The 11942-nt window shown below is 43.3% G+C and overlaps 1 protein-coding gene across 2 annotated transcripts in view; it reads right to left on the bottom strand.

Annotated features, from left to right (window-relative positions):
* The window catches only part of LOC107107420 (ATP-binding cassette sub-family G member 1), a 57064-nt gene extending 45362 nt beyond the window's left edge, over positions 1-11702 (bottom strand). For both annotated transcript variants that reach the window (XM_015407723.1, XM_015407731.1), the window contains exons 1-2: positions 11661-11702; positions 6767-7010 (exon numbers count right to left, since the gene is read on the bottom strand). In XM_015407723.1, coding sequence (XP_015263209.1) covers positions 6767-7010; positions 11661-11702 — 286 coding nt within the window. The remainder of the gene's footprint in view (positions 1-6766; positions 7011-11660) is intronic.
* Positions 11703-11942: the final 240 nt, after the last annotated feature.

Below are 11942 nucleotides of genomic sequence, written 5' to 3'. Positions count from 1 at the left end.
TGGCAGTGTCGCTGTATAATGGAGCGGTGGTGGTAGTGGCAGTGGCGGCTCCTACTCAAAAGCCTGGCGGAAGAGCTCCGTCTTGCAAGCCCTGTGGAACTGCGCAAGGTCCCGCCAGGGCCCTGATCTCCAGGAGCCGCCACTGAAAATGACCTGGCCCTTGTTGCTGCAAGCCTGGCCTCCTTAGGGCCCGGGGTCACCAGACAGTGTTGTGACCCCGACCAAAGTGCTCTTTGGGGAATATATGGGGAAACGCGGTCCCTCAGATATGTCAGGCCCTGGCCATGTAGGGCTTTAAAGGTAAGAACCAGCACTTTGAATCAAATCCGGTATGCTATAGGCAGCCAGTGCAGCGCTTTCGGCACAGGTCGGGTGTGCTCCCATCTAGGGGCGCACACCAACAGCCTGGCCGCAGCATTCTGCACCAGCTGCAGCTTCCGGATTTGCAACAAAGGCAGCCCCATGTAGAGAGTGTTACAGTAGTCTAGCCTCGAGGATGGATCACTGTAGCTAGGTCATTGCGGTCAAGGTAAGGAACCAACTGCCGTACTGATTCTGTCAAAAGCATTCCACAGAGCATTCAGTTCTGGAAACTTTAGATCCACACATTACTCTTTTTAGATGAATACCTTTTATTTTAAGTATATGTCTAAAAATGTGGTATGTTTGGAAACACATGTATCATTTAGGTACAAACATTATGAAGAACACAGGTTGGGTCTGGGGTCCTCACCAATGCTCCCTCTAAGCTGTGGGGTCTTGTGAGCAAAAACCCCACTTTGTGAGCTACTGGCATTAAAGTTGTGAGCAAGCTGGCTCACCCTGTGTTCTGTGGACATCAGTCATACATGAGTTACAGGCTTTCCTGGATTCCCAAGCACACAGAACCTGATTAAGAGAATGACTATGATATGTATGGAGAAGGGGCTTCAGCCTTCCCCATCACACTGTTTTCCAGACCTGAAATGGCCAACTGGGGGCACTATTCAGTCCGTTGGGGAAAACTCATGCATGTACACATGGGTTTACAAAATGGGCCAAATAATACATTCCCAGGACCACTGCTGGTCTGGAAAATGGCACAGAGGGAAAGATGAAGCCCTTCCTCTACATGTGTCACAGTCCCATACCAGATCAGGCACTACCTGCAACTCACATGTGGCTGTGAGAACAAACCTGTGCTCTCCATAATGTGTGTGCCTGTTTGATACATAACTTTCCAAGCACTGTTCTATCCTTCACATACTACATAATGTACATAATTATACTATATAACCTGCTGATTGGCTTTTATTTCCAAATAGCTTTTGAAAAAGCATTTGGGGAGGGATTTCTTTTTGATTTACCAGAGGCCTCTTCTTGAGAAGAATGGTCACTAAGAGAGAGATTATTTTCCATAGACAAAATATCTTACTATTGCCATACATATGTAAGGATGAAGTATGGTGAGTTGCTCCAAGTCAAGCTAGTTCTTCCACATATAAACTCAATATTCTTTCCAATGCCATTCTCCCTCCATGAAAAAAAAGTTGTAGCAGCTATAAAGAGCTTACTACTTATGTGGATACACACTATTACCAGTTGCTAGAGAAACAATTCCATAAAGAAAGAGAATACTTGGAGGTTGTAAGTAAACCAAAGACAAAGTGTTGCACCAAGCTAATCTTTTTGCTAAATCTTTATCAATTAACCTCTTCATTACAGCTTCTGTACTATGAGTTCTCATTGTAGCCTGTAGGGTTGCCAAGTCTATTTACCTTGGCGGCGGGGGAGGCCTCGCCGGGCTCCAGGAGCTGTCAGTGGATGTGTGCGCGCGCGCACCACCAGCATGTCACCGGAAGTGACGCGCGACATCAACACGTTGAGGCCATAGAGTTTTCCCTCTGACGATCGGGGCCACGCCCCCAACATGATTGATGTGGTTGCATCACCTCTGGTGACGCAGCCACGCTGCGCTTCGGGGGGCGGAGTTCCCCCGGGGCCTGATTCCATGGCGGTGGAAATCGGGCCTCCAAAGCGGGGGTTTACCCGCCACCCGCCCCCACTTGGCAGCCCTAGTAGCCGGTCATGACCTGGGCTGTGCAAGCACGGCCTACTAGGCCCAGGAAGCCTGGCTAGCAGTAAGTGAGGCTGGGCCTACAACTCCCAGAAGCCCCTGAGAGATTTTGGAGCCAAAATTGACCAATAGGAAAAGAGGAGGGCTCGAAATAAAGGATCTGGAGCAGCAGGAAAAGCTGTTCTTTCTTCCAAGAGGGCAGAGCCAGAAGGAAGGCTGCTGCAAGGCAGAAACCCTCATCCTGAGGGAAGGGTGAGTAGTCTAAGGCCACTGCAGATCGTGAGATAGGGAGAGTATATATTTAGACGCGTTAGGGCATTTGATTTCTTTTCTTTTCGCCCACTTACTATTATTCTGCACCTTGTTGTTTGACCTCCTATAAAATAAACTATTTTCATTGTTCACTCTGCCTAGTCCTTGCACCTATTATTCGGCCAAAAGGGAGGTCAGAAGGTCTTGGGAGGGTGCTCTGGGCCTTCTCCAGGGAGCCTGGAACCAGAGTGGTGGCAGCGTCAGGTGACTACCCCCCGGAGCCGTGACATAGCCATAAGACTTTTTTCATGCAGGTCACATAATCCCAAATATAGCCAAAGGGGACCCCCTCCCTTTTTCACCATCAAATAATCTGGCCAGACCTAATCCAACTAAACCATATACAACTAATTTGGGAATATTTCTTATATATTCTAATCAATATTATAATTGAACAGTATATTATAATAATTTTCACTATCTGATCTACAAAACTCATTTTCTTCTCAGTGTACAAAACAAATTTTCAGTCATACACAGGCTACCGATCTTGATTGGATCATGATTCATTACATGGTAAAGCCAGTCTCTGTATTTCACTGTAAACCTTGAGAAGTTGAAAATTCTTTTCCAGTTGAATCACTTGAACAGCCTTTAAAATGGATGCATCCACGTAATAGTAATTTTGATCTATTATATTAAATTTCAGGCCTTCCTATGTAAATGAGGGTACATCTAGGAAAATGTTTGGCCCTGAGTCCTTACTGAATTGCTTATGGTGAGTTTTCTAATGGTATGTTAGACTATTTGAGCATATCCTAAATATGTTGTATATTTTAGCATAGCTTTTTATTCCCCATCTCAAGTCAACAATATGCAAGTTCTTGAGGTATTATACAGACATGGGCCAAACTGAACATGAATATAGATGCTCATTTACCAAGCAGCAGTTTACCACAGTATGCACCTAACTATTTAGCAAGCTTGCCTTTTTCTGTCAAATATTATGAGAAATTTATTACATTTCTACACATGATCATAAGTCCACAAAGAGAAAGTGATAGAATTCTTGTCACTGTTAAGAAGATGATAAAGATGACCAGCTTACCAATTATATACATACATATTATGATAAGATGGCACCTGGTATTAAAATAGGCCAAATTTGTTAGCATCAGCTTCGCATTCAGTTATGCAAAAGTGAGTACTTGCTTTGACTGGGCCAGTTCTAGCTGTTGTCAGGCCTTACAAGAAGTCATAATATTTACTAACAGCCCAGTGACTGAGTAAGCACCTAAACATAATTAGACACTTTGCATAGATCAAAGTGGGCAGCCGTGCTGGTCTGAAGCAATAGAACAAAGTTAGAGTCCAGTGGCACCTTTAAGACCAACAAAGTTTTATTCAAGGTGTGAGCTTTCGTGTGCAAAGCACACTTATCAGACAATGAAATGGAAGTACAGATCATACTTGTATACATACAGGGTGGCTTGTTAAATTAGCATGCAAAATAGTGAAGTGTTTTTTAACAGATAAAAAGAAAGACAAGCTTGGTTCCTGGTTATCATCTGTTTGGGTGCAACTGGAGGAAAACATTTGAATGTCTAGGCTCATGTGAAATGGCGAAGAATTAAAAGAGATATTGGTCTTGATCCATGCATACTTGCATGCAACATGGATATTCACTGCAACTGAAAGCCAAGACTGACTATGAGGACGGCACATTCCCATCTACTTTTGTCATGTACAGAGCACACATAAATGGAAATCATGTTTATTTGCTTACTTCATCATTAGTCTTGTGCACATGGTCTACTTTTCTTTTCATCTGTTGAAATTCTAAGGTCTAGCACTGTAACTGTTATGATAATTTGCACTGAGTTTACACAAAGTTAACTAACCATGTATGGAAAGAGAGGATACAGTTTCACATGTCAATCACAGTGATTTTCTGCATCCTTCGCCCAGAAAGTGGGAACTGATGATTCAAAGACAGAATTTTCAGTATTGGCATGCACATCAGACAGGCCAAGTAAAAAGTATTGCATATCACTATGACTTGAAATGTATGAACCATACAATCAAAATATAGCCATGCCAGTTCATACAACGGGAGACAATCCCATGTGGAAATTTAATTACTTCATTAAAATATGTGACACCGGCCTCAAGAGTTCCATTTTTTACTCTAGGGTAATTTTCTCTGTAGAAGCACTTACTGCTGGGAATCTCATATACATCCTATTTCCCTTTCATGGAGAGCACAAGTTATACAAAGAAAATATAATTTCAACAATAAATTCTCCTACAGTAGTAATCTAGAACAGTGGCTGTCAGATGTTTTACCATTCTTGCTATCAACATATTCTATTCAGTGTCAATATTTTTGCCAGGTCCAAGCAAAATTCTTCTTATTATTATTTAGTAGAAGTAGTAAAAATAGATGGTAGTGATATCATATGAAAAATGCTACAGTTCTAAGTAACAAAAATGTGGTATAGTGGTTAAAGTGTCAGATTAGGTTCTGGGAGACCCCTATTTGAATCCCCACTAGTGCCCTGGAAGCTTGCTGGGTGATCTTGGGCCAGTCACACACTCTTGGCCTAACCTAAAATGAAGGAGGGGACAACAATGTAAGCTACTTTGGGTCCCCACTGGGAAGACATGTGGGCTATAAATAAATAAATAAATGTATACCTGTTGTCAAGCTTCAAGCAATATTCTGCCAAGTCCAAGCAAAGCTCTTAATGCAAGCCATAGCCCAGTATACACATAATAGGTAATGAACAAAAATATCTTATTTCTGAAATGGTACAAATGAACCTCATCACTTACAACATTACATCTCATGGGGTTGTTGTGAGGATAAAATGGAGGAGAATGATATTTTAGGTCCCAGTTGGTGGAAAAAATGAGATATGAATGAAGTAAATAAATACATAGTTTTTCTGGATTTCCCCCTTGGCAAAACAAGCCTTCTCAGCTAGGTTATACGACTAGCTATTACTGTCAAACATCCACAGTTTAGCTGGATTGTTTCAGATTTTTCAGTGGCCCTCTTTCTGAGTCTGTTTGCATACGGCTGCGAGCTTGACATCTGGTTACTATGAAGTGGTCTACCCTATGGGCTTGGTCTAAAGTAGCAAGCCCAGCTGGAACCTATGATATCAGAATAATAATGATTCTTAGGGATTGTAGATAACTCCTCAATGGACCTTAGAAGGAAGTTCAGAATAAGCACTCTGTTTGGAGGAGATGGTTCCCCCTCTAGGCTAGAAGGGGCACATTTGCATCTCCATTTCAAGAAAGATTCTGGAAGTGGCAGAGAGAGAAGCACCCAGATGCTACTGGGAGTTGGCAAAAGCACTTCGGACTTCAGGATCTCTCACTCTGGGAAATGATGGGGCAGCCATGCAGGCCTGTAGGAATGCCTCTTTGCCTCTACATGTGCTCGATATGTATATCAGTGTGTATAGCTGTAAATAAAACAAATACTACAAAAATATCATAAGTCTCCAGTGCTTAGGGCTGCCAGTCCTCCTTCCTATGGCAGAAAGCTATTTCCCAGTTAGTTACTTGGAAGGAATGTCTCCTTTAATTTAGTCCATAAATTATCTGAGGATCAATTCCAAGTTATTTAAAGGTCACAGGTTGAGTAATTTCCTTTATCTTAATTGTTTCTTCCATTTGGAGCACACTTTCAAAAAGAACTGAAGTAAACTAATATATTAAGATCTCCATTTAGTTTACAGTAGGGTATCAAATCCATTCAGAGCTGGACCATCTCCTTATTCTTTGGCCATCCAATATGGGTCCAGGAACTGTAACTTATTGGGATAAGGCCACATAGATAGTGAAGAAGAGAAGAGATTGGATTTATACCCCGCCCTTCACTACCCAAAGGAGTCTCGGAGCAGTTTACAATCTGCTTTCCCTTTGCCTTCCCACAACAGACACCCTGTGAGGTAGGTGGGGCTGAAAGAGCTCTTTCGAGAACTACTCACAAGAGAACAGCTCTGAAAGAACTTGTTACTGACCCAAGGTCACACCAGCAGCTGCATGTGGAGGAGTGGGGAATCAAACCCGGTTCTCCCAGATTAGGGTACGCACTCCTAACCACTACACCAAACTCTGGTGCACCAGCCAACTAGAGTTGCATAGTTCTTTTTTAAAACCTCATTTACATGTAATAATCAGCAAGCTATTTATTTATTTATTTAAAAAATACACTGTACCAAAGAACAAAGTGTGAATCCCTAAAGCAAGTACTATTATCATGATGCAGCCAAACCATATTTTAAATTTTACAATACAAATGGCTCGGTTCTGTTTTCCTTAACGTGTTCCAATTTTCTCTGTCTTCATTACCAAATAGTGTGTATGATTCACTCAAGAATTATGTCAGAAGACAAGGAACACTTCCCTCAGTATTCATCTGTAAAGTTTTCATTTTCTTACCTTTCCTCCTCCACCATGGTCCTTCCTGGACAGAGTACGAGAGTTCTTTAAACTCGATGTTCACAGCTGGTCTCCTGGGCAGGTAGGAGAAGCGATGGGCTTCTGTCAAAGCATTGTCCAGCTTCTTTAAGTGGCAATTTAGTAGATGGACATCTTGTGCATCTGTGCCGTTGGAGACTACCTCATCTACCGAAACACATACAGACTTTGGCTCAGGCATAGCAGGTGAAGAATTGCTGGCATTCTGTAACACAAGGGAGAAATGCAAATGTATCTGTGAGTTTTTCCTAGGAAAATACATTCACAAAGAATTTGCTCCTGTGCACTAGTTCTCATAGTGGGTGAGAGAGACAGAGAGCACAAATATCCACTGAATATGATGCCTTCCTAAGGTTTTAGAAGAGAACATGGCTGTTTCTCCAGAAAGGATTCCTCCGGCTCAAATATTCATCTACAACAATCACAGAGACAAAGGAATCTTTCGGTAGACATTTTCAACAATGCATCTGAAGGTATATCTAGATTAGGGATGCCAGTCCTGGTGGGATCTGGGGATCTAATGGAATTACAGCTGACTACAGAAATCAGTTCCCCTGGTAAAAATGGATGCTTTGGAGGGTAGACTCTCTGGCACTGTACCCCACTGAGGTTCCTGTCCTCCCCAGGCTCCAGTCCCAAATCTCTAGTTTTCCAGCCTAGAGCTGGCAACCCTACCCCCCCCCCATCCCCTGCCAGTGGCCACAGGGGACCTGGTAACGCTAATCAAGATGTACCTTGTCAACTGCAAAGAATTTGTCCTTGTTTGTATGACTCCAGGGATTTTTATTTTTAAAAATTGGATACTATTTAGTATTGTGTAGCTAGTCTAAATTCATTTATCTGGAATAAAAGGTTGTAATTGTATATATGGCCTTGATTTGCTTTTCACTCCCATCATTCTTATGATTATATGCACTTTTAAACTAAATGTAATCATGCATCTGCTATCTCCCATTCTCTTTAAGACGTTTCTACAATTCACCTCCACCCTTTATGATTTAAAATTGTCAATTTTTAATACTTCACTTTCACCCTACAACTTTCCCATATTTGTGAAGTGTTTCTCTCAAAAGGAATGTGCAAACAGGGAAAACCTTACCCATTGTGCAGAGTAGGCAATGGCTGCTGCTGATTGTACATTCTGGCAACAGTAAGACTGCGGTCACACACACTAAATAATCCACTTTCAGTGCACTTTCCAACTGGATTTTACTGTGTGAACTGGCAAAATCCAGTTGGAAAGTACACTGAAAGCGGATTGAAAGCAGATTATTTAATACGTGTGACCACAGCCAAAGACGAGAAAAAGTCAGTTTCTTTTTATTATTGTTGCTGTAGTTTTACCACAAGGAAGAAGTGTCATTTTAGGGTTCCTCCTCCAGGCACTGAACCTTTAATGCAGGCTTAATTTAAATGAAACATTATACTGTGTTACAATGTGGGTCATAGTCTAGTAGCTGAACACATGCAGAAGATCTCAGGTTAAAATCCTTTGCATCTCTAGTTAAACAGATTCAGGTGGGCAGCCATGTTGGTCTGAAGCAGCAGAACAAAGTTATTTGGAGATGCCTGAAGAACTGTGCTTGCATGCACATGAAAGTTTATACCTTGAATAAAACTTTGTTGGTCTTAAAGGTGCCACTGGTCTCAAAGTTTGTTCTTATAGTTAAACAGGTCACTGGGAACAGTGCTGGGGAAGACCTCACCTTGAGATCTTGGAGCACCACTGCCAGTCAGAATATACAATGCTGTATTGATCAGTGGTGTGATTTGATATGGTAGCCTCATCTGTGTTCACATTTAAGAATATGACTGACTATTTTAAAAGTAATAAACTAAATGGGTTGAATCAAGCCAGCCTTTTCATTTGTTACTTAATTCCCCTCCTTCCTCCAGCCCCCACTGTACATGCCTTTCATCCAGGGGTCGTTTCGTAGAAAAAGAGCTAGGGGAACTCATTAGCATAACTCATTAGCATGTGCCACACCCCCTGACATCACTGGAAGTGTGTGATAAGGCCACACCCCCTGAATGTGCTCGCCCGCTTCAGGAGAGGGGATCAAAGTGTAATACAAGCCTCCTCCGAGACTTGATCACACCAATCTCAACTCTCTCTTGGGTCTTGATGCCTGCCAGTCATTCCCCCTGCCTGGGGGAAGCCGCGTTGGACCAAAATACAGTACAAACTGCTGTAAGGAACACCCGTCCACCCTGAGCACTTACAGGGTGTGTCAAATCGCCATTTTACCCCGACCGGAAGCAGGGGGCGGGGCTTCATTGTGTGCCCCGCCCCCGCACCTCACCCGGGAGAACTGCGATCCCCCATGATCCCCCCCCGAATCGACCCCTGCTTTCATCCATGCAGGATCCGTTATTTTCAGCATAGCATGTTTAGTGGTCAAAGGGGACCCTCGCCTCCCCTTTTCATCAATGGAAAAGTTAGTTGGATCCTTCCTAATATCCAAAACTTAAGAACTGGAGATCAGCTTATGTTGCCAAAGATGGTATTTTGTGCATGTCCAGGCTGGTCGATTATCCGACCAGACATACCAGCTGCTTCAACATTTCAACAATAATAATGTAATCTGAGCACAGTAATGTGGATTTAATTCTCAAACCAAAAAAGAAAGAAAGAAACCCACAAAAAGGGCCTAGGAATGAATGTTATAGCTTATTTCTGGTAAGTTTTTTTTTCTAGAAGACTTGAAGGACCAATTTTCCAAGGCAGATGTGAAATTCATGAACAATTACCTTTTATTTTTCCAGTGGGCTGTTTTGTGGGATTGTTCAAAGGTTTGGGTACCATCAAAACATTTGTTTTTAAAGTACTGAGCATATGCATTCTTAATGTACAGGGTAACTCATGATTACTTCTAAAAATGTAACATGATCTTAACTCAGGTACAGACATCTTCTCAACTCCCTTTTGTCCCTTGGTTAGATTTTATTAGACACTGGATAGCTGGGGGTGGGGAGAGAGATGCAAGCTGGCCAAGATGTTAAACAAACCTGGACAATCATTTCATTATGCCACATGATGAAAAGGGGGGTTCTGTAATGACTTAGGCATTCAGCTTGTCTGCAGACTTTTTTCCTGGGGACAGACCCCCTCCCCAGCCATTACGCTGCAAATAAGGACTCCTTGATTCTGTTTGGCTGCAGGATAGCGACCAAATCAGATTTGCTGTTCAGAAGAATGGTTGATCTTATCCCAAGATAATGAAAAAAGTCATCAAGTCAAGAGGTTTTTTTATTTTGGGATGCCAGGAGAAGCACAGGAAAATCAAATGATTCTTTCTTGGTCAGTGCAGATCTCTCTGACCGAATTGGCACACTTAATATTTTATAATAATGAACACTTACAATCCCTTTTAAAGTAAAGCATCGGAACTGATGCTGCAGTAGGCACATTCTAAATTCCAGTTCATATAACCTATCCCCTACATTGGACAGCTATGTTCAGTTTCCAATGGGGTTTTCATCCCAATCCAGTTTTCATGATTTGAATTGCTTTGTGATAAACAGCAGCAGGCTGAACAATAAACATATTGCCTTTCAAAACAGTAAAACTGATCAGTGTGACATCTATTGTGAAATACCTGTGCTCTTGAACCCAGAAACTTACTTTAAAAAACAACAATGCTTCTATCAGGTTTATACCTAATCCATTATATAATGAGCAGGAAACGTTATCTGTGCCTTAGTAAATCTCTTTTCAAACCATAGGATGCAGTTGTGAGAGACTGAGCATGCTCAGAAAACCATCTAATTCCCTCTCCCCCCATCTTTCTCATGAGCTCAAGGCAGAGGTAACTTTCGGTCAAAGCCTGCTATGTGCAGCTGACTTCAAATCCAGGATGATGTAAATGACAAAAAATAAAATAAAAAACAAAAACAAAGCAACCCCTGCATTCTAACCCATCCTATACTGGCAAAATATCAATACATGCCACAATAAGCTACAGCTCTGGAGCAGTCCAAAACCCAGAAGAGAAAATCTGTTAATGGGGCTATGAAAAATAAAATATATATATTATATATATATAACAAACACTAGGCTTTAAACACATGTAAATTATCATTAAAATCACAGCCCTTCACGATGCAAGACAGGGAACAACGGGAAAGAGATATTTCCTTACCAAAGCAATTTCAGCGCTGATAAGTAGAAGATTTCTTAGTTAATGCAAAATAAAACCAGAGGTCTCTCTTTTCCCTTCTCATTCAATGAAGACACAAACGCGCGCACAGCGGCACGCACATTAAAGAGGAGGCTGATCCATCACAGCGACGCTGGGAATAAAGAGGCAACGGCCGGTCCGGCTCTGCGCGACTCTAGGGTCACTTTCGGAGACACACGCGGCCCCTCCTCTCCCGCGGCAGCGAATTAACTCGCCGCTTTGACCTCCTCCTCGGTATTATCTCTCTCGCTTTGAAGCGCTTTCCTTGGGGCTGGCGGGGCGGCGATCCAGCCAACAGCGGGAGGATAGGGTCGCATCTGCATGGGGGGAGGGGGTCTCACTGCCCCCGTTTTGGTTTTGTTAATAAAAGGCAGACTAGCGGCCAGTTTCAAAGACCCCAACGGAGAAGCTCATTCTTCAGGAATTAGACGCAGCTCAAAGGGTTAAAAACAGCCCCGGGGGGAGGGGAGGGGTCATTCCCAAAAAGAAGCGCCCTCCTGCTCTCCCCGCATCCCCAAATCCCACCGCCTTCCCGTTTAAAAACCCTTTTCTTTCTCACACACCCTCTGGAAAGCTGTCCCAAAAAGCAGGATCCTATCACAGTGAGCGCAGTTTCGGCGCGGGCCTCCGGACTGCTGGCTGCTGCTGACTAAGGAAAAGGAACGTCCACTTACCAAAGCGGCGCCCACGGAGAAAGCTGCCATCAGACAGGCCATGTGCCCCGGGAGGCTGCACTCAGGGCAGGGGGAAAGCCAAGCACAAGGAGGGGGGCGCGGACGTCCCGGAGCTGCAACAGCCCTGCTAACAGCCGGCTCAAGGAGGCGCGCCAGAAGCAGGTCCCCCCCCCCAACCGGAGGCGGGACCGTTTGGGGTGTTTACACCGGCTCCTCTATCTCGGCGTCCCACTGGCTCTCCCACGGCTCTCCCTCGCCTTCGATTGGCTGAGAAGCAGTAGG

This window comes from Gekko japonicus, unplaced genomic scaffold (genome assembly GCF_001447785.1).
Source record: "Gekko japonicus isolate JY-2015 unplaced genomic scaffold, Gekko_japonicus_V1.1 scaffold3479, whole genome shotgun sequence".
In the NCBI taxonomy this organism is placed as follows: domain Eukaryota; kingdom Metazoa; phylum Chordata; class Lepidosauria; order Squamata; family Gekkonidae; genus Gekko; species Gekko japonicus.
Note: the sequence above shows the minus strand (reverse complement) of the source record. Positions and strands in the feature narration are given on the sequence as shown.